Below are 22,061 nucleotides of genomic sequence, written 5' to 3'. Positions count from 1 at the left end.
GATAAATTAAACTCCATGGTGGAAGCAATGATTTATTTTTGTAATACGGAATGAATGTTTTTCTATAACAACTAATAGACAAATTTGGTGGAAATGAACTGTTTACCAGATGTAAACCATTGGTTTAAACATGCATAAGGTTATGGGTCACACCCATGGAAAGAACCATGTATTTTGAAGAGGTCGGAATGAGAAACACTCTTTTATTGTAGATTCCCAAGAACTCTCAAATGCAGAAGACGCCACTACCAGTTAACCGCAACCTTAATCGCAATATTAGCATGATATGCTATAATGTATAATTGAATAGCTGATCCACTAACATGTAGTAGTTTGAGATTCAAAGTCTCAAACTGATACTACTTTCAGTGAATGGTCTGAGAATGGACAGAGAATTCTAGCAGAATGTTGAGGTCACAGAAGATAAAGAGTGGACAATACCGGAATTTGCTGCTAACCTTGAAAAACTGTTGCTATGCTGCTGTTGCCAATGATTTCCAATGATATACTGTATAAATGGCCTCCATTACTTCAGTTGGAAGAGATTGCAATACTAAAACTCAACAAAGGCCATCCAAGTCTTTACTCGACATTGAACAAAGGCCACAACATCACAGTCACCGATGTATTCAGGACATTAAACAGGCTTCTTTGAAGCTTTTAAAAAAATACAACACACACTCACTCCCTCACTCACACACACAGACAGACACACAAACTCACTCACATTGACACTCACTCACATTGACACTCACTCACATTGACACACACACACACACACACACACACACACACACACACACACACACACACACACACACACACACACACACACACACACACACACACACCATCCGTCAGCTCAGCTCCTCTGCCCCCCTCCCCCCTCCACTACGTCCAGCCCGGCCTTGCCGTTGCGCGCTCCATCACTGCAGCTCACAAGCTTGTATTCTCTTTCACTTCCTTGCTTCTTGTCCAGACTTCCTGCCTGCTTCCGGAGCACCAGAATGGTCATCAAGAAGCAGAAGAGCGCCAGGCACAGGAACATCGTGAGCAGGCTGAAGAACCTACGCAGCAGAGTGTAGAGATGATCACAGCAGGAAGGGAAGGAATACAACCCGTATATCTGCTAGTGATAGCAAAATAAATGAACAGCACATTCGGACTGAGGTTCAGCAAGAGTTCAAACCAAATCTTCTGACTTTTCATATCAAGTATATATCATCAATATATTATAATATCAAGAAAAGCTTGAAAGAGAACGTGATTGCGGTAACTAGACACTGTGTATGCCTTGCGATTTATCATTGGTTGTAAACATTTTACCCTCCATTGTACCTTGTATGTAAAGTCTGATTGGCCATCTCTGTACGTATGTACGCAGGCGTACCCATTGGTGGAGTTTTATTAATACAACTTGGACTAGTCCCTACCTACTTATGTACATATCTCCTGAGAAGTCAAGTCCACTTTAGCCTGCGCTCGCAAGATGTTCTGCACTTGTCTGTTCTGACTGCTCTGACTTTCTGGAGCGCCCGCCAGAAAGACTTCAAATGATCAGAATTGATTTCATTTGATGCCTTTGGCTCATGACCAAAGGACCTAGAATACGGAAGCATCAAATCCCAGAACTGTCTTTAAATTGTGTAAAGATTGAGCGTTTTTTGTTTATATGAAACAATTTTTTTTTTTTTATGCTGCCCTCTTGGCAATGTCTCTCATGGAAATTAGATTCTTAATCTCAGTAGCTGCGTTTCCATCCAAAAGGAGATACGAATCTTTAGAAAGTTCGCAAAAAAGTAATTCGAATTAGGTGCATTTCCATCAAGTGGTTGGAGCGGAATAGGGTGATGACGTTACACGTTGATGTCGGCAGGGTTGCTATGGCCGGTCGTTATGCGGAAATCTGAAAGACTGTCAGTCCTGTGTGTTCAAAGTTCGCTACGTCACAGCTGTTTCGAAAAGTGTGTTTCCATCTCCCATTTTGCGAATTTACTCTCTTTCGCATTTCTCAAAAACCACCTCAAGCGAGCGGATAAACCTTTTTGCGAATTAGAAGATTTTTATGCAAATTTTGGTGTTTCCATCACCGTTTACTGATTCGATACTTCAAAGTTCGCATAAAATCAGGGGGATGGAAACACACCTAGTGAGACTTTAAACGGGTAAATAAAGGTTTAATAAAATAGGCAAGAGGGACTTGCCTATGTCTGAAGGAGTCCAAGTCGTAGTACTGACAGGAAGTCTTTTTTCCACACTTCCTTCCCCACAGAATGCAGCTGCTATCTATGACACTTCCGTAAATGACTGGCGTCGGCAAGAACGCTGCAGACAGACAATGGGAAGAAGGATGAAAAAAATCTGCAAACTAAACCAATAATCTATCCAATGTGCTTCAACTGGTTGTGTGCAAAAGGTGAAACCCCAAAAAACAGGATTGTTAGCACATAGGTTTTCCAAAACCGCACGTCCACCATGCAACCAAAGAGGCTTACTTTGTGTCAGCATAATGTTTCTAAACGCAGACTCATGATTTACCTAAGACCCGGAAGAGCATGTAGCAGACCCCGACCGCAAAGGATTTGTCCTCTGGAGGCACAGACCTGGTTCAAGAACACATAGAAACACATCAACAAGCAACAAATGATATGACCATCCATAACACGATAAGACAGAGTTGTATTGATAAAGCGGGCTCAAGAAAAAGTATATCAGTATGGAAGAAAAAAAAGTATACATCTGTGTAAATACTTATGTAAATGTGTCAGAATTATCTTAAAAGAGGAACATTTACGCATAAAAAATGAAACCTTGACACTCCAACACACGCATACAGGTGTATTACAGGTGTGTTATGGAACACACCTGCCCCCCCCCAGGTCCATGTGTGTGTACCTGAGGATGGTGGAGAAGCAGGGGGCTTTGCAGGTGGGGCCGATGAAGCAGGTGAGAGCCGACAGCACCATGAAGACCACCAGGAGGTGGGCGCAGCGGCTGCCACACGTCCCTGGCACCGCGGAGCCACCACCTCCACCCCCGCCACCGCCACCGCCGCCGCCGCCGCCGCCACCGCCGCCGCCACCGCCGCCGCCACCGCCACCGCCTCCACCACCGCCGCCACCACCGCCGCCACCTCCACCCCCACCGGTCACGCAGCCACAAGAGGTGTAGTTCTGATAGGAGACATTTGTGTTCAACTGCACATTGGCCATTGGTATGGCGAATCACTAGTGGCGGATATATGTCTACAAATCACTATTACAGGGTATATATCTAATAATCACTATTACGGGGTACTATTATTTTCAAAGAAGCACTTGAATTATTTTGAAATGCCTGATAGAATACAAGCATGAAATTAAACAAGCATTTTGTGATATAAAATCGTTTGGTACATTTGGTGTTCCCCCAGTAGCCAAATTACCCACCGCGGTGAATTTAGTTTTAGGTTGGATATTCGACGGATATTCAGTCCAGTTCCAGCCACGACTTCACAGAGATTTGCCCGGCAATAGCAGCAGGACAACGGTTAGCGCACCTCGCAGAGCCTCGCGGTGAATCGCGAGGCGTGAAGTAAATAAATTGTGAAGTAAATAAATTACTTCACGTAAATATCTCATCTCTCATCTCATCTCCTCGTCATCCGCTTATCCGGGGTCGGGTCGCGGGGGGAGCAGCTCAAGCAGGGGGCCCCAGACTTCCCTTTCCCGGGCCACATTGACCAGCTCTGACGGGGGGATCCCGAGGCGTTCCCAGGCCAGTGTTGAGATATAATCTCTCCACCTAGTCCTGGGTCTTCCCCGAGGTCTCCTCCCCACAGGACGTGCCTGAAACACCTCCCAAGGAAGGCGCCCAGTGGGCATCCTTGCCAGATGCCCGAACCACCTCAGCTGACTCCTTTCTAAGTAAAGGAGCAGCGGCTCTAATCCGAGTTCCTCACGGATGGCTGAGCTTCTCACCCTATCCCTAAGGGAGACGCCAGCCACCCTTCTGAGAAAACTCATCTCGGCCGCTTGTACCCGCGATCTCGTCCTTTCGGTCATCACCCAACCCTCATGACCATAGGTGAGGATAGGAACGAAGATCGACCGGTAGATCGAGAGCTTTGCCTTGCGGCTCAGCTCTCTTTTCGTTACAACGGTGCGGTAAAGCGAACGCAATACCCCCCCCGTTGCTCCGATTCTCCGGCCAATCTCACGCTCCATAGTACCCTCACTCGCGAACAAGACCCTGAGGTACTCCTTCACTTGGGCTAAGGACTCATTTCCTACCCGGAGTAAGCAATCCACCGGTTTCCTGCTAAGAGTCATGGCCTCAGATTTAGCGGTGCTGATCCTCATCCCAGCCGCTTCACACTCGGCCGCCAGCCGATCCAGTGAGTGCTGAAGGTCACAGGCCGATGATCCAATGAGGACCACATCATCTGCAAAAAGCAGTGACGAGATCCTCAGACCACCGAACTGCAACCCCTCCCCACCACGACTACGCCTCGATATCCTGTCCATGTATATCACAAACAGGATTGGTGACAAGGCGCAGCCCTGGCGGAGACCAGCACCCACTGAGAACGAAACTGACTGGCTGCCGAGGACGCGAACACAGCTCTCGCTTTGGGAGTACAGAGATTGGATGGCCCTGAGGAGAGACCCCCTTACCCCATACTCCCGCAGCACCTCCCACAGTTTCTCCCGGGGGACCCGGTCATACGCCTTCTCCAGATCCACAAAACACATGTAGACCGGATGGGCATACTCCCAGGCCCCCTCCAGGATCCTTGCGAGAGTGAAGAGCTGGTCCGTAGTTCCACGTCCGGGGCGAAAACCGCATTGTTCCTGGTAAAGTCTACTCCAGCACCTTGGAGTAGACTTTACCAGGGAGGCTGAGAAGTGTGATACCCCGGTAAAGTGTTGAACTTGCAAAGGCATATGTTAACTAAGCCTGCTAACTAATTAATAGATAGAGGAAGCAGTAAAATACCATGAAACGTGGTGTGTCTTATTCTTACCGTACGTCCACACCAGGAGCGACCAAAGCATCAAAGACGCTTTGGTCGCTCACAAAGTTTCGCTGCGAATATTTCTGTTCGCTTTGGTCGCTCAAGTCGCTCATGATGTACAATTCAATTATGCAGACGCATTTAAAGTAGCCATCTGCTTTTAGTACAGACAGGAGACAGCCATATCAAAGAGTGAACTCCCATACACTTTGGCCATATTGCCGAGACGGTTTTGCTTGTTGGATAAAGTGCTTCGACAACAATGATTCCCCCCAATATAAAAAAAATCCTAAAATGTAGGCTAATTACAACCGAGAACAAAAAACCCTGCGTGCTGTAGTAGGCTAGTTAAAATATGTTTCACTGATCTGCATCTGCACTCATTCGTCGCACTCAAAACAAATAGACATTGGCGCACATGGCTAATTTGCATACGTGCACAGGACTGGTTGGCTCCGCAAGGCAAATAATGGAACATATCTATCTATCTATCAACGCGTGTCTATTTTTAATGTGATGTATTGTGTGTATGTCCAGTCAGACTTGTTCTGTGTGGTCTTGTAGGCTACTGTCCTGTGTGGGCCGAACCACCTAAATGGATTCCCGACGATTTGTGTCGTTTGGTATTAATAAAGACTTGACTAGGCTATCTATCTATTCTAGACTATTCAATTAAGAATTATTCACCTCAGGCTCCATGAATAGTGGGGAATAGAGGGATAAAAGACAAGAGATATATTGTCATTTATCCCTCGTCTTGTCGATTAGTTTGTTTATGTGACGATTTCAAAAACTTTTGGGGTTTTGTTTAAAGCATGCTACACGCGATTGGTTTGTTAGATTGGTGGCATGGAAAGCAAATGAAAATGATTCCCGCTTAAATACGAACGTTCTAGATGTATAAATACTCCCGCTTATCATCACTTGGTATCCAAACCACTATGGCGTTTCGATCTCTGAACTGAAAAAGGGTTGGGTCGTACAACACCGGGTGCCCAGTTACAGCCGCGATTAATACTTCAGCCGACATTTTGTTCAGTGAGTGAATAAAGGTAGGTAGGAACCAAAGTGCCTGCCGGTGTTCCCTGGGATCCACGCAAGCGAAGAGCGTCTACATTCCGATAGGCTGTCAGTGTTTGGCCGCTGAAGCGCGTCATAGTCATTTGCATAAAGTTAAAAAGTTTCCAACTTTTTTTTGACGCTCTGGTCGCTCAACTTTGGCCGCTAGTAGCGTTGGTCGCTTTGGTCGCTCTTGCCCATAGAAAGTGAATGACTTCCGGCGATTTGGTCGCTCAATTCGCTTTTTGGTGTGGACGTACAGTTAGGCTTTACTTCTATAATTGGATACTGGTTTGGAGTCACTGGGACACATGGCATGGAAGCTATTGAAAGAAATATAATTCCTGCATATTCATATTCATATAAAATAGAGGAAGCACTAAAATACAATACAAAGTGGTGTGTCTTATTCTAAGGCTTTAGTTTAGTTGGCCTTGCTGCTATTGCCGGGCAAATCTCCGTGAAGTCACGGCTGGAACTGGACGGAATATCCAACCTAAAACTAACTTCACTGCGGTAAATTACCCTCATCCATCAGACGAAAGTGGTTACTCACTGTTGGAGATCCACTCTAAGCCAGCTGTCCCATTACATGTCTCTGCAGACACTCAAGGGCCGCTGTGTTCATACCTGGACTTTGTGGCTGCTGCTGTCCGTCTCCATGGCGATACAGCCGGCGTGGCAGGGGGATCTGAACTCGGTGCCGTCAGAAGCGCACACGGGGTTGAACGCGTCCTGGGGACACTCGCATCCGCCGCTGCACGCCGTCTCGTTCCCGTCCCTGGTACGCACACCGTGAACGCAACAGGATGTCCGCGCAGACGCAAAAACACGCCGTCAACACAAGCCTCAGACGCAGTCCATCCATGGGACAACAGACAAACACACATACCCAGCACTCGAGTTGAGGAGGGATGAGGGGGGATGGCATTCCCTTTTTGGAATTAAAATGATCAAAATCATCCCCCTTCTGAAACAGACATCCCCCCTTCCCACCCCCTGTTGTTTTATCAATTAATGTAGAAATATTACCGCTATTTCATTATAGCGGTTTCCTTTTTAAATTCGGCGCAACAGGGTTGCCGGAAGTTACTTTGACCTCCTGAACTATGCAATAGACTCTTTCCACAACATGGGCCTCTCTCACAGAGTTCACAGTAGCTCCGCTCTCTTTAAGCACCAGGGCACGGCGGGCTTCACTATCTCTGTAAACGGAGCAGACTGTCAAAGGTGACATATTATACCACCAGGTGTGAGTGTGTATCTCCAGTGGGCGTGTCCACCTAGATATATAACAAATAGATTAGCAACGTTTGCTACAGTCCACTGGGTAGGCTGGCAGACTGATCTATCCGGCATACATCTAAGTGGGCACGGCCACTTGTGATTTCAGAAGAGGCTGATTTTCCAAACGGCTTGTGACGGCTAATCACACTCACACCTTGTGGTATAATATGTCACCTTTAATTAGTGTCAGGAGCGACACCGTGTTTGTCCTCCTCTTTTTCACCAGCGTGAAAGAGGGTGCAGAGCGCGGAGCGTTGAGGAACAGCAGAACGTCGAACCGTACCTGCTGGTGGGGAAGACCCCGGCCACACGCTGGGTGGGGCAGCCGATGAAGAGGAGCGGGACGGAGACGAACAGGGTGCAGACGATGGCCAGGGAGCACCACTTGGCTGCCCCGGAACGGGACAGGTCCAGCCGGCGCATTACCGCCCCTCCGATGACGATGGCCGCCACGCAGACGGGCATGTGGACCACCCCTGCAGAGCCACAGGCAACAGGACTCATTAGCATTGAATGCAACAGGACTGTTAGCATGGCAGGCCACAGGACCCTTTATCCATTATCATGGCCTTCTTTATGTTTTTGTTTGTGTAGTCCTTTGGCACATCGTCATTACGTTGTATCGTGGTGTATTAAACAGACAAGGGGGATGCCTTAAAAAAGTTGTTGAAATTTGCCTTGTTTAATGTTTCAAGTTTGATTAAAAAAAAATCGCCTTTCAAGTCACCTTACGGATCAAATGTGTGCAGTGTGCGTAGGGTGAGGCCGTTAACAGAGACATGAAGGGAATCGGTGGACCCATATCAACACAGTGGCGTTATGGTGGCGTTCTGCGAGAGGAGTCCAAGAAGTGCTAGTTATCAGTCCAGTCACGTATCTCTAGCTCTGTGTGGCTCTTTGTTTGGCAGTGAGGACAGGGAGCCAGGGCTGTCCTGCTCACTTGCCTATCAACATGGTGGCATAGGAGGCGGTCAGGTTGAACTGACGCTCCATGAACTTAGCCAGGAAGGTGACGACACCCACGATGACCCCAGCACAGAACACCTGGCCCAGGCACATCAGCATGAAGACAGGGTTCTGCAAGGTTCTCAGGGCGATTCTTGGAAAACCTGGAGGGGGGAGGGAGAGTGAATGGTAGTTATCCGACCAATATTCTCTAAAGAAAGCCAAGACTTTTTATTTTCTTACATGCTCTGGTCTACACGTCTGTAGGCCAAAATTTGAGTAACCTTATTGAAGCATCTGCCACCGGTTCCAAGGTATTTTGGACCAATCAGGACAGTGTTCATGAAAAGATATACCCCTGAGAAAATAACCGAGGCAGGGGATTGGAATGCATCGCTTAACGCTGCGTCGTCACGATTGGCTGAATTACCTTGGATCCGGTTCTAGATAGGGTTACTCAGCATGGGGCTCCCTGAAGTTCAGGCTCTTCGGCTGCAGCACTCCGCCTTGAGGGACTGATCTTACACCAGAGCATGTCTCATATAGCACCAGGGGAGACAACAGGTCTTACTTTTGAGGAACTGCTTGAGGGAGGCGGTCTGGACCGCCTCCAGCTGTTTCTCCTCCTTTGATTTAGCCTCCTCTGCGGGAGTGACAGACTGGGAACAATTGGGATACAAATGTTTTCAGGATTCACCAGTATGTATTATTAGATGCAGAAAAAGCCATTAAATGCAAAAAAAATGTATTTGTTTTCTTTCTGTAGTCTTGTAATCGTGTGTAAAAAGAAAAAAAGCCACTGGTCAAATGTGAGCATCAGTGTGTTCATCATGGTGGTTGTGCATGTGGTAATACCTCTTGGGCCATGGTTCGAGGGAAGAAGAGGTAGGGCAAAGAGGTGAGGAAGAGGAGGCAGGAAGCAATCAGGAATCCCAGCCACCAGGCGCCGACCCAGCGCAGATCCTTGGAGTCGATCTGGATCTGGTCTAGAGAGCGGATGGGGGCACAGACAAGCATCAACCCAATGAGATCGGACTAGGGATATTATGGTTTGTTGATTGGTGAGGTCATGGCCCCCCATCCACAAGACATGGTTGAGAGTTCCTTGTGAGGATTTGTTGTTTGACTGAGTACCTATCTCTGATCCAGCATTCTCAATGCTCTATCAAGGGGGAACTTATGGGAGGAAACGGCAGAGATATCCTAAAGAAGGAAACAAACTTGCGCAATGTTTTAACATGTGCATTTCTACAGTGGCTACAGTCTACATGTGGTTGATTTTGAAACCTTTAATCACACCTGGCATAATAACCCGACAAACAGGTTTGGTTCACTTGAACGTTTTTGAGCACGGGTTCTCTGAATCCCTTCCAAGGTTGTGTCGATTAAAGTTCACTTATATTACAAGACTTTGCTTGAATTGCAAAAAAGTTGGGAATTACCATTTCTGGATGCATTGTGAATGTTCTGTCACTTAAATAGCAACTATCTATGATTATTAATTATGATAATAATAACAATCATTAATATAAATATTATTATTATTACTATGTAAGGGCTATGCTTAATACTAAGTCATTGTTCAAATGTGTTCACTCACCTGCGGGTGTCTTGTCAAAGTCCACGTAGAAGCGCAGTGTAAAAGATCCCATCATGAACCCAGCAGCAGGCCCTAAAGAGGTCACTGCCAGGAGAATCCCTGGAGAGAGAGACAGGTAGGAAACAGCAGCATCAGGACAGGGATCGTACCACACCAGTTATTAGCAGACCAAAGCCACCGGACCCTCCTCTGGTTCTGGGGAAATCGCATTATATGAGGTTACAACCACTGCCATCAGCAGTTGTAACCTCATAGATCACTATGATGATAACGTTAGCTTGGCTCCACACTACCCTCAGACTAACCCGAGTCAGACTAATCTGGGATTCAGAAGAACCATTATAGTATAGCAGAACTTCTGGCGGGAGATGGCACCAGGCCTGGGCTAGACATCAGGGGCAGAGTTCTGCCTTGGTTCAACAACAACAGTCTTGTTGATTTGTGAAACTAGAGTCAGAACGATGCATGTGGTCAGTACCCAACTCCGCAGTACTTGTGATATGACTATGAAAGGAATCTATTCTATTCTACTTTGCTTTCATCTAATTGAACTCATGTGATTAACCACAGTTCCGTCTTGCTTGCGGTCATGTAGTGAGTTTGCTGCATCCCAAAAAGTACCGATGTAGAACGGGGAGTTCCTCCTGCTGGCGTAGTCGTCGACGTAGGACATCCCAAAGGGCTGGATGGGAACTGTGGAGATCCCCAGTAGCAGCTGACCCAGGAGCATCACAGGGAACACCCCCTCCGGAGTTTGACCCTCGCTATTCCCACAGCTGTGATTGGACGCCACGGTGGCGATGGAGCTCCGTGATTGGCAGAGGCCAGTGGTTACGTTGTCGGTGGCTGTGTGAATCAAGACAAAAGGGGAGAGGTGTGGTCAAACGAGTGCCCGTTTGTCTCGCACGCTGTGTTTGTTTAGGAGTGAAGGTGTAGCGCGCCTTGAGTCGCAGGCATGCTTGTGATAAGGAACACTCACATATACCAGGGTGCGCCGCGAATTGGTAGGGCCGACTCAGGAAGTGCGGTAGGGCTATGATCAGCGAGGACACGCTGGCCAGCAGCGCCCCGGCGCCAATCAGGCGAGGCCGGTGAACTCGGCTTCCGAAGAAGCTCACAAACATGATGAGCATCACGTTACCCACCTTAAAGAAGAGACACGTTCATGAGGTCATTCTCCATTACGATCCAGGCCTTTGTTTTTCGTGTGGATCGTAAGGGAATGACCTCATGAATGGGGTCATTCCCTTAGGGTTAGGGTTAGGGTTAGGGTTAGGACCCACCTCGTTGAAGGCCACCAGAAGGCCCAGCTTCTGGCTGGTGAACCCATAGCGTCTCTCGATGGTCGAGATGGAGCTCTTCAGACAGCCCGACACCATCAGCTGGGCCAGTTGCAGAAAGCCCTGACAGAATACAAAAAACTAGAAGCACAGGTGGAAAAAATGAAAGAGGGTTAGCGAGGACGATCCCTAAACCTGAGTACAAACTTTCTGAACAACATGACAAACATGACATGGATAAATTGCATAAGTGCAGTGTTTCCCCCAGCACTGTATGGTTAAGGCGGCCGCCTTAACAACAATAGGGCCCCGCGTTGACTAGCAATGTATAAAAAAATACATATAAAAAATATATATACTGTTTATATTTATTAAAAATTAATAAAAAAAATTTTAATCATTATTCATTAACCAAGTAGAAAACTCTATTAGGGAAATAAAACATAGCGATAAATAATGCATTAGTAACAGCGGTCGTGCCATAAAGCTTTCTGAGTGGAATTGAAACGGAGACCCCCCCCCCCCCCATTTTCTGGGGGAAACACTGAAATGCATCACAAACATCAGGTAAGAAGGGGATCAGTGGTAATGGACCATTGAGACTCTACCTTGATGCTTCTGAAAGGGTTCCAGCAACTGGCCTTTTGGTTTGGGTACCAGCTGGTTGTCATGTTGGTAAATCACTTAGGGCATATACTGCAAAACAGTGTTCATAGTTACAGACCATAACCCACAAAACGGCATATCGTCTCTCAGCCAACTCAAACACATATCCCTAAATTATTCGGCACCTTTACATTTTTTGAGGGTGGTGTGTCGATGAAAACGGTCAAATTAAAAGGTTTGTTGCAAAACATTTACAATCCACAAACTGGTCGGCCTAGATATTAGAATGTATGTAGTTATGAGAAGATGGTTGACCTCAGTAATGGAGTGTACACCCAGTGTAACTGTCATCATTAAAAGGTTTCTGTAATTTAATTATTATTTTCATATTATAAGACATAAGGAAATTCATTTTTGTTTATATTAGTAATTCAATAATTGTGTTCGTTATTGGGGTTTAAAATTGTATTCAAATAGTTTGTTGAATGACGTCACTTGTAAGGCTGATGTTTTAGACTAATGACTAACTGATGTTTCAGTTAGTCAGTTAGAGATGCGGCATGAGAGAAGGTGAACAGCTTGTGATACGCATCGCCGAAAAGAATCTAGTTTCAAAGTCCCTGTAAATAGCATGCAGCCAACGAGGTATGTTTTTTGTTGTTTCCCTGTATTTTGTTTTGCTTGTTTGGCTCTTTGTGTGCCGTGTAATTTATGATTTTATGTAAAGCTTATGCCGTGATTTCTGTTGTACTGTGTATGTATTCATCTATAGTTTTCACGGTGGAGTTGGAGTAAAAGGCTACAATAAAACCCGTCAAAGGAAACCATTGGTGTCTACCGAATGCTGTTAGAGGGAATTACAGTGAAAACTCGGACTGTTCATCGACGCGAGTGGCAGTTCAACGAAGGAGCGCAAGAAAAGGATACGGAGCCGCGATCAACGGACATCTCTAACTGACAGATGAGGACCGTTAAGGCACACGGAGCCGCGATCAACGGACATCTCTAACTGACAGATGAGTGACCGTTAAGGCACACGGAGCCGCGATCAACGGACATCTCTAACTGACAGATGAGTGACAAGCACGCGCTGTTCACATGCGCAGAGGAAAGAAGAGATACGCAGATATAAAAGAGCTAAATCTTCAATGCAAAGGCAAAAAATAATTTTGACACTAAGTTAAGAGTGATCTAAGAAAATTAATGCTTTTGTATAGGATTTGGTTATTATTTACTGTGAATAAGAGCTGTGTTAAGTGAATGTTTTTTCTTATGCTGTATGGAAGCATTTAAGTGCCAAAGTTAAAGGGCAACTACAGTTCTCATTGAATTTTTGTGTTTCAACTAAGAGTTTTATTCTGTATTTGATGCTTTGGGTAATTTATAGAGGTTTACATATTGTTTGCATTTAAGGGTGACCTCCAAAGTTATTTGATTTATGGCAAGATATACACAACTAAAGTGATGTTTACATTCACGCTTTATTTTCAAAAGTGAGTCAACTTAAATAAGTGATTTAACCAATGACAGAGCCAAGTGAGTCAACAGTTCATAGCTTAGACTCCCAAGATAAACCTGAAGTAGGCCTTCCTGAAGCCCAGCATGATGAAGCGCCAAAGCTAAGACAAAGTTCAAGAATCAGATCTCTCACAGAAAAAGGCAAAGAAATGCAAGAAGAAAAATGTAAAGGGCTTCAACAAAAATTTAACTACACTTATGATAAATGGAAAACACAAGCAAAATTAGCCAAGAAGTCATTGTCACAATTAAAGGACCGTCTATCTGAAGAGTTGCTCAAGGATATCATTGGTGATATCGCAGGTTTTTCAGCAGATGTCCAGCTAATTTATGATGAGCTGCGCCATGTCTCAACTCCGGATCAAGACACGCGCAGAAAAGTGGATCTGTGTGTAGAGATCTCCAACTTTATTGTAAGCAAAGCCTCAAGTCGACTCGATGGAGAAGCCAAGGAAGCAGAAGAAGTCAAATGGCCAGAAGCAGGCTCTCTCTTTGGTACAAGCTCCTCTAAGTCAGGTTCTTTCACCACTGAGTTAAAAGTTCCCTCAATCAACTCCTCCAGGTCCTCTATAAAACGCCAAGAAGCTGCTGCAGAGGCTGCCGCAAGCGAAGCTGTTCTGAAAGTGTTAAAAGAACAAGAAAAGGAACAGCAGGAAATACAGTGTCTAGAAGCAGAAGTTAAAAGGAAGATATCTGATGAACAGGCAGCAATTGTTAAGCGCAGCTTAGAGCGAGAGGCAGAGGAAATAAAAATCAAAGCCCAGCTAGAAGAGGAGCATGGAGCTCTTCTTAGAGCTCTGGAAGAAAAGAGGAGAAAAGTGCAGAAGTTGGAGGCAGTCAAGAATCTCAATGCAGCAAGAGCCAGAATGCAGGTGTATGATCAACCAAGGGCCGCAGAAGAAGAGCAAATGGACACATTGGGACAGCAACTGGTAGCAGACAACCCAGTTATTCCACCTTCAAATCGTGTGTCCATGCAAAAGTCTCCCATACAAAGTGCGAGTACCGGCTTAAATGAAAGTACAGCAGAGCTTGTCAAGGTGCTAGCAGATGCTCTGAGCGCTAACAGAGTTCCCATCCCTGAACCTTCAATATTCAGCGGAGATCCACTGAAGTACAACGACTGGAAACTTTCATTTCAAACACTTATTGGCCACAAGAACATTGAAGATAAGGAGAAAATATACTACCTCCGTCAGTACGTAAGTGGACTAGCTAAGAAAGCAATCGATGGCTATTTCCTACTTGGAACTGAGTCGGCCTACGCTAGTGCATGGAAGATTCTGGAAGAGCGATATGGAAACCCATTCACAGTTGCAATGGCTTACAGAGACAAGCTACAAGCATGGCCCAAGATAGGATCTAAAGACAACTTTGAACTCAGAGAGTTTGTAGATTTTCTACGAAGTTGCGAGGCTGCCATGGTCCATATAAAAGCACTGGAAATATTGAATGACTGTAATGAAAACAGGAGAATTCTTTCAAAGTTACCGGATTGGTTAACAGCAGGATGGAACCGGAAGGTTGTTGATGAAGAAGAGGATAGAAACCAATTCCCTTCATTCAGCCAGTTCGTAAAATTTCTGACAAGGGAAGTAAAAATCGCCTGTAACCCTGTTACTTCACTGCAGTCACTGAAACAAGCTGAGCCTGAAAAGTCCCAAAGACAACACAGTGTCGGAGCAAAGACACTGACCACAAGTTCGAATGAAAGGTTTGTCATCATGATGTGTCTTTTCTGTAAGAAGAACGGACATACTTTGCACAAATGCAGGAACTTCAGGGATAAACCAATTTCAGATCGAATCAAATTTATTCAAGCTGAAAATCTGTGCTTTGGTTGTCTGAAGTTAGGTCACCACTCAAAGAGCTGCAACAGTAGGAGTGTTTGCGACGTGTGCTCCAAGCGACATCCAACCTGTCTGCATGAGGAGCGATCTAAAGAGCAACAAACACAACCACGCACTGAAAGAAATCCAAGTAACGAAAAGCCCAGACCAAGTCAAGAGTGGAACAATGAAAGTACTCAATCAACACAACACCAAGGGGTATTCACCGCTGCTACTGCCAACAGAGTGCTATTTCATGAACCGAACATGCAAACAGTGGCAATAATTCCTGTTTGGCTTTCAGCAACAACCCAACCAGCACGAGAAATCCTTGTATATGCTCTGTTTGATTCGCAAAGCGACACAACCTTCGCCTTGAGTGAAGTAGTGGAAGCCTTGGAAGTAACCAAAGAACAAGTCAATCTGAAGCTTTCTACAATGAGCTCAAAAACAACAGTAGTAAGCTCTCAAAAAGTGAACAACCTCCAAGTTCGAGGGTTTTTCTCTGGTAAGAAGATTGCCCTACCACCAGTCTACACCCGGGAATTTATTCCAGCCAACAGAACTCACATACCAACTGATGAAACCGCCAAGTCCTGGTCCCATTTAGAGCACCTTCAAGGAGAGATTGCACCTCTGCAAGACTGTGAAGTAGGTTTGCTCATTGGGTACAACTGCTCACAAGCCTTACTTCCAAGGGAAGTTGTTCCTGGCAAGGATAACCATCCTTACGCACAGCGTACAGACCTTGGATGGAGCATTATTGGCCACGGGAATCTCTATGTGGACTACGGTGACAACATTGGAGTGAGCCATCACATAATAGTGAGAGAAGTAACACCAACTTTGGAGCCCTCGGTCAACCTCCGAACTGAAGTGCATTATGTGAGCCGTACCAAAGTCAAGGAAATTTCTCCTTCCGACATCATCAGAGTCTTAGAAACAGATTTCTCAGAGAGAACACAAGAAGATGATCCTGTCTCCCAAGAAGATCTCAAATTTCTGTCAAAGTTGAGCAAAACCATCACACAGAATGACACTGGTCATTATGAGATGCCATTGCCGTTCAAGGTAGAACGTCCAAAGTTGCTAAACAACAAGTCATGTGCAGTCCACAGACTTAATTGTCTTGAGAGGAGACTGAAGAAAGATCCTAAGTACTGCAAAGACTATGTTAACTTCATGGATGATGTCATTTCACGTGGTGATGCAGAGAAGGTACCTTTGGAAGAAATAGACAGTGATCAGGCCTGGTATATCCCACATCATGGGGTCTATCATCCGCATAAACCTGGAAAAAAATGTGTAGTATTTGACTGCTCTGCTAAGTTTCAAGACACCTCTCTGAACGACCACCTTCTTACCGGGCCTGACTTGACCAACACCCTGGTAGGTGTCCTGTGCCGCTTTTGGAAGGGTTCGATTGCCGTCATGTGCGACATCGAAAGGATGTTTCACCAGTTTCATGTGAAGAAGGAAGACCAAGATTATTTAAGATTCCTATGGTGGGAGAATGGCAACCTTGAAAATATACCATCAGTTTACAGGATGAAAGTACACTTGTTTGGAGCAGCATCGTCTCCTGGTTGCGCCAACTTTGGCTTGAAACATCTGGCAGCACAAGGGAAAGGGCAATTCAGTGAAGAGGCTGTACGCTTCATTCAAAGAAATTTCTATGTCGACGATGGTCTGATGAGCGTTCAAACTGAAAAGGAAGACATTCAACTTGTGAAAGAATCAAGAGAACTTTGCCACACAGGCAAGTTGAGACTCCACAAATTTGTTTCCAACTGTGAGAATGTGTTGTCAACCATCCCAGAAGAGGAATGCACCACAGACAAAGATCAAGACATCTACCTCATATGGAAAGAGCTCTTGGCGTGGAGTGGTGCATCACCTCCGATTCTTTTAAATTCAGAGTGGACATAAAACCTAAGCCATTCACAAGAAGGGGTGTGCTTTCTATGGTAGCTTCTGTTTACGATCCCTTGGGATTCATCGCACCTTTTGTCCTCTTGGGGAAACAAGTTCTCCAGCAGATGTGCAGAGAGAAGATAAGCTGGGATGATGAAATTCCTGAAAACGTAAGACCTCAGTGGGAATCGTGGATCAGAAACTTACCTCAACTAGCTGAAATGCAAATCAAAAGATGCTTCTTACCTTCAAGTTTCGGCAATGTCAAAAGGTATGAGCTTCACCATTTTGCCGATGCGAGTTTCTCCGGATACGGTGTATGCACCTACCTGAGAGCCATTAGCGAATCCGATGACGTCCATTGCTGTCTGGTAATGGGAAAGGCGAGAGTTACGCCTACCAGCGTCACAACTATACCGTGACTAGAACTCACAGCAGCAGTTGTTTCAGTTCGAACCAGCGACATGCTTCGAAATGAACTTGAAATCCAAGATCTGCAAGAGTTCTTTTGGACCGATTCCACAGTTGTCCTGGGCTACATCAGTAATGATGCAAAAAGGTTCCAAGTGTTTGTAGCGAATCGCATACAGAGGATTAAGGCAAGCACAAAACCTGAACAATGGGCTTATGTAGCTTCTGAAGACAACCCGGCCGATCATGCCTCTCGAGGTTTGACAGCTGAGCAGCTGAAGACTTCAAACTGGTTCACCGGACCAAAGTTTCTTTGGCAACTCAAACTTCCTAACAGAGAATGCAAGGTAGAAGAGATAAAGGAAGACGATCCTGAACTTCGCAAGGCTCTAGTGTGTAACACTCAGACAAAAGAAGACAGATCATTATTGGATCGCCTACAGAAGTTCTCTGATTGGAAAAGAGCAGTAAGAGCAGTTGCCAGATTGAAGCGGAAAGTCAAGGAACACAAAGGTCTGAAGCAAAGAACGAACGAAAGCACAAGCCTAGAAGAAAGGGAAGAAGCAGAACAAACAATCGTCAAACTAGTTCAAGAACAAGCATTCTCAGATGAGATAAAGCGCTTGGAAGCAAAGGGAGAAGTTCTCATGTCCAAAGACAGTAAGCTGTACAAGTTGAGTCCATTCTTGGATGCAGAAGGTATTCTAAGGGTGGGAGGACGTCTCAGTCAAGCCACGTTACATCCACACGTGAAGCATCCGGCTATACTCCCTAGTAAAGGTCACATATCAGCTTTACTCATCAAGCACTTTCATGAGAAGGTTTATCATCAAGGACGTGGAATGACGATAAACGAACTGCGAGCTAATGGATGGTGGATCATTGGATGTTCCAGTGCAGTCTCATCACACCTATTCAGATGTGTTAAGTGCAGAAAGTACAGAAGGCGTACTGAAGAACAGAAAATGGGTGACTTACCACAGGATAGGATGGAGGCAGCACTACCTTTCACTTACTCCGGCATAGACTGTTTTGGACCGATCTATGTTAAGGAAGGACGTAAAGAGCTCAAAAGGTATGGTCTTTTACTCACCTGTCTATGTTCAAGAGCTATACACATAGAGGTCATTGATGACATGACGACTGACGCATTCATTAATGCACTAAGAGCATTCATTGCCATCAGAGGAAATGTTCGCCAGCTAAGATGTGACCAAGGAACCAATTTTGTCGGTGCAAGAAGAGAGTTTGCAGGACTCGTGAAAGGAATGGACACAGAAAAGGTCAAGGATCTAGGGTGTGAATTTCTTATGAATCCCCCAGCAGCAAGTCATATGGGTGGCGCCTGGGAGAGGCAAATAAGAAGTGTAAGAAGTGTTCTGACAGTTATTCTCGACCAGTCGTCCAAAAGGCTTGATAGCGCCTCCCTAAGGACCTTCCTGTATGAGGTTATGGCCATCATTAACAGCAGACCTCTTACTACTGAACATTTGAATGACGCATCCGGACCCGAAACTTTAACCCCAAACCATATCCTTACCATGAAGCCAACTGTTATTCTACCCCCACCCGGACAATTTATCAAAGAAGATCTTTATCTTCAGAAGAGGTGGCGTCGAGTCCAGTATTTGGCCAATGAGTTTTGGGTTCGTTGGAAGAAAGAATACCTATTGAGCTTGCAACCAAGACAAAAATGGCAAAAGAAGAGAAGAGACTCAAAGGTCAACGACATTGTCCTTCTACAAGATGATCTGGCACCACGCAATGAGTGGAAGTTAGCCCGTGTCACAGAAGTCTATCCAGGGTTAGACAGTAAAGTCAGAAAGCTAAGATTGTTGGTTAGCAACACCACATTTGACAAAAAGGGGAAACCCACAGTTAAAACGGTGTTTCTTGAGAGACCAATACATAAGGTTGTTACTCTGCTTGAGGCAGACTAGAGTGTTAATGTTTGCTTGACATTTCATGAGGAAGGGTTGACTTGCTGTTAATTTTTAAAACCAGAACTATTTCATTTGTATATTAAAGTTTGACAAAAATATTTAGTTTAGAGAAATCCCACATTACTGGTTTGTGTGATTTGGTGGGAGTGTAACTGTCATCATTAAAAGGTTTCTGTAATTTAATTATTATTTTCATATTATAAGACATAAGGAAATTCATTTTTGTTTATATTAGTAATTCAATAATTGTGTTCGTTATTGGGGTTTAAAATTGTATTCAAATAGTTTGTTGAATGACGTCACTTGTAAGGCTGATGTTTTAGACTAATGACTAACTGATGTTTCAGTTAGTCAGTTAGAGATGCGGCATGAGAGAAGGTGAACAGCTTGTGATACGCATCGCCGAAAATAATCTAGTTTCAAAGTCCCTGTAAATAGCATGCAGCCAACGTGGTATGTTTTTTGTTGTTTCCCTGTATTTTGTTTTGCTTGTTTGGCTCTTTGTGTGCCGTGTAATTTATGATTTTATGTAAAGCTTATGCCATGATTTCTGTTGTACTGTGTATGTATTCATCTATAGTTTTCACGGTGGAGTTGGAGTAAAAGGCTACAATAAAACCCGTCAAAGGAAACCATTGGTGTCTACCGAATGCTGTTAGAGGGAATTACACCCAGGTTCTCCCAGATTACAACAACTCCAGGCCCTGTATCATTATCAAACATTGATAATAAACCGGGTATCGTAAACCGTAATGTCCTTAGCTACAAGCACTAGTTGATTTTAAGAGAGGTAGAACTGGAATGAGATGAGAGGCTAGTCAAGTTGTTTATAATTTGTGTTTATTTGTCGCACTTTGAATTCCTGCCAAGCAACTTAAATATCTAAATGCATTAAACCATGGCTTGTTTTCATTAAGGACATAATGAGGGACCTAATCATGCACAGCAGTAGGCACTCGCTTGGCAACAAGGAAGACAAAAACATGGGGGACTTAAAGATAACGTTGTTGACCTTAAAGGACTCTCCTAGCCTCAACAACACAACCATTACATATAGAATTTGTGAATTCTGCCTAAGAGCAAAATCTTAATGTCTTATCAAAGAGACCAAAGGGCAACAGCTTTTAGATCATCCAGAAAGGTACCTTTAACCAAATCTTTCAACAGAAACAATTACTGGTACGGTTCACAGAGCCAACCATGAAGCACTTCGGTAGAGTAGAATAGTCTAGGTATTCTCTCAGAATTTTTTTTTTCTGTTAGTGCATTTGAGTTTGTACTTAAGTTAAGAAGACACCATCTTTTCTTCATCCCTTATGCTGACATGCACAATAAAACAACATGCATGCATTCTTATCTTTTATCAAAATGCTAAAGTATACACAGTTGCACCCAATCTGATGCATTTGCAGTTAAACATTTATAGTATCAACACATCTCTGAGACTTGCATGCTCTCATTTCAATGTGCAGGGTAACAAACGAACAGTTGGCAAACATTAACCAAATTAGTCTGAAGTCCTGAATAAAGTTCCACTCACTGTGGCGGGACCCTCTGTCAGCACATCCAAAGTCGTTGTGTTGGTGAGCAGTTTTAAACGGACAGGGGATAGCCTATCCCAAAATCTCCACCTCAAATTCTTCGAAGAGGAGCGAGAGCTCTGTGTTCATGTGGGCGTGTATGAGTGTATATGTGTGTGCGTGTGTTTGTGTGGTGTGACATCATCCAATCGAATCAACAACTTTAATTTTTCATTTATGTGTGGAGAAAAGGGGCCGTCCTTTGTAGGAAATCTGTTTCCTCAACACGGAGATGAGTGCAAACTGAAAGTGAGCAGGTATTGCATATATTTAAAAAATGTAAAGACATGCCATTAGGAGACCAGTTGTAGGCCTACGACTTTTGACGCCTGGTAGAGGGATACGCTTTGGTCGCATTGACGTGATGGAGCGGTTACCGCAGGCATGTTGGACACCGAGGCCAGCCGAGGCCGGTGCCTGTACCCACGTGTCCGAGGGTGACACCATACCTAACTACGGAGTAATGATGCAAAGCTCTTGATTGCTAACTGACAAAGTCATGCAGGCGCTCCTCTGCCTCAGCACAGACTCCGAGGGCGACAGGCGCCGTCACGTGCTCCGGAGAGCGCTCCCCAGAATTGAACGACATTGTATTTCAGGAAACAAGCTGGCCTGGAAGATTATGTAATTTATGAGTTATGAATTACGGGAGGGGGGCGACCAAAGTACGAAGACAATGAATTTAATAGATGGTGATAAAGGATATAACAAGCACCCCAACTGAAATTGGCAAGGCTTTTGAACAGTACTGCGAATAGTGCTGAAGCAAGATAAGGATTTCTAGATCCCAGACTCTCTCAGGTTACAGTTATCCATGACATGTCCAATGTAGCTCCTACATGCACCTTTCTAAAGAAGAGCTTTAGGGCCACATTTGAATTTGATTTTAGATCTGAGATAAAAGTCAGAAAATAAAGTCGGAATTCTGACTTTAATCTCACAGGTTAAATCTCACAGGAATGCAATTTCATTAGGTTACCTGTAAGGGGAACCAAGTTCAGCGAGCGTCACTTTGCAATATACAGGACTCCAAAAAACATATGGCCCTATTCCTCTTCCCTGCATTTTGAATTTCAATATACTGATTGTAAAT

General features: G+C 44.8%; 1 protein-coding gene across 2 annotated transcripts; it reads right to left on the bottom strand.

Moving 5' to 3' along the window:
• Positions 1 to 19: 19 nt before the first annotated feature.
• On the bottom strand, positions 20 to 21,076 carry slco2b1 (solute carrier organic anion transporter family, member 2B1). 2 transcript variants are annotated; one of them, XM_060057438.1, is made up of 16 exons: positions 20,929 to 21,074; positions 20,489 to 20,545; positions 11,776 to 11,864; positions 11,171 to 11,308; positions 10,867 to 11,032; positions 10,509 to 10,733; positions 9,888 to 9,986; positions 9,143 to 9,273; positions 8,859 to 8,946; positions 8,287 to 8,451; positions 7,626 to 7,818; positions 6,686 to 6,836; positions 2,896 to 3,173; positions 2,539 to 2,603; positions 2,205 to 2,325; positions 20 to 1,067 (listed from the first exon to the last, which is right to left on the bottom strand). In XM_060057438.1, the coding sequence occupies exons 3-16, from the start codon at positions 11,836 to 11,838 to the stop codon at positions 863 to 865; spliced, it is 2,088 nt and encodes a 695-aa protein (XP_059913421.1). In that variant the 5' UTR covers positions 11,839 to 11,864; positions 20,489 to 20,545; positions 20,929 to 21,074; the 3' UTR covers positions 20 to 862. The 2 variants fall into 2 exon arrangements, with proteins under 2 accessions (XP_059913421.1, XP_059913420.1); XM_060057437.1 differs by lacking the exon at positions 20,489 to 20,545 and having other exon boundaries at positions 11,776 to 11,863; positions 20,929 to 21,076.
• Positions 21,077 to 22,061: the final 985 nt, after the last annotated feature.

This window comes from Gadus macrocephalus, chromosome 7 (assembly GCF_031168955.1).
Source record: "Gadus macrocephalus chromosome 7, ASM3116895v1".
Taxonomy (NCBI): domain Eukaryota; kingdom Metazoa; phylum Chordata; class Actinopteri; order Gadiformes; family Gadidae; genus Gadus; species Gadus macrocephalus.
Note: the sequence above shows the minus strand (reverse complement) of the source record. Positions and strands in the feature narration are given on the sequence as shown.

Coding starts and splice junctions, on each gene's coding strand:
- slco2b1 (XM_060057437.1), bottom strand. CDS start 11,838: ATGACAACCAGCTGGTACCCAAACCAAAAGGCCAGTTGCTGGAACCCT. Junction 11,033..11,170: donor TTCTGGTGGCCTTCAACGAG/GTGGGTCCTAAC, acceptor CTCTTCTTTAAG/GTGGGTAACGTGATGCTCAT. Junction 9,987..10,508: donor GAACTCCCCGTTCTACATCG/GTACTTTTTGGG, acceptor CTCTCTCTCCAG/GGATTCTCCTGGCAGTGACC.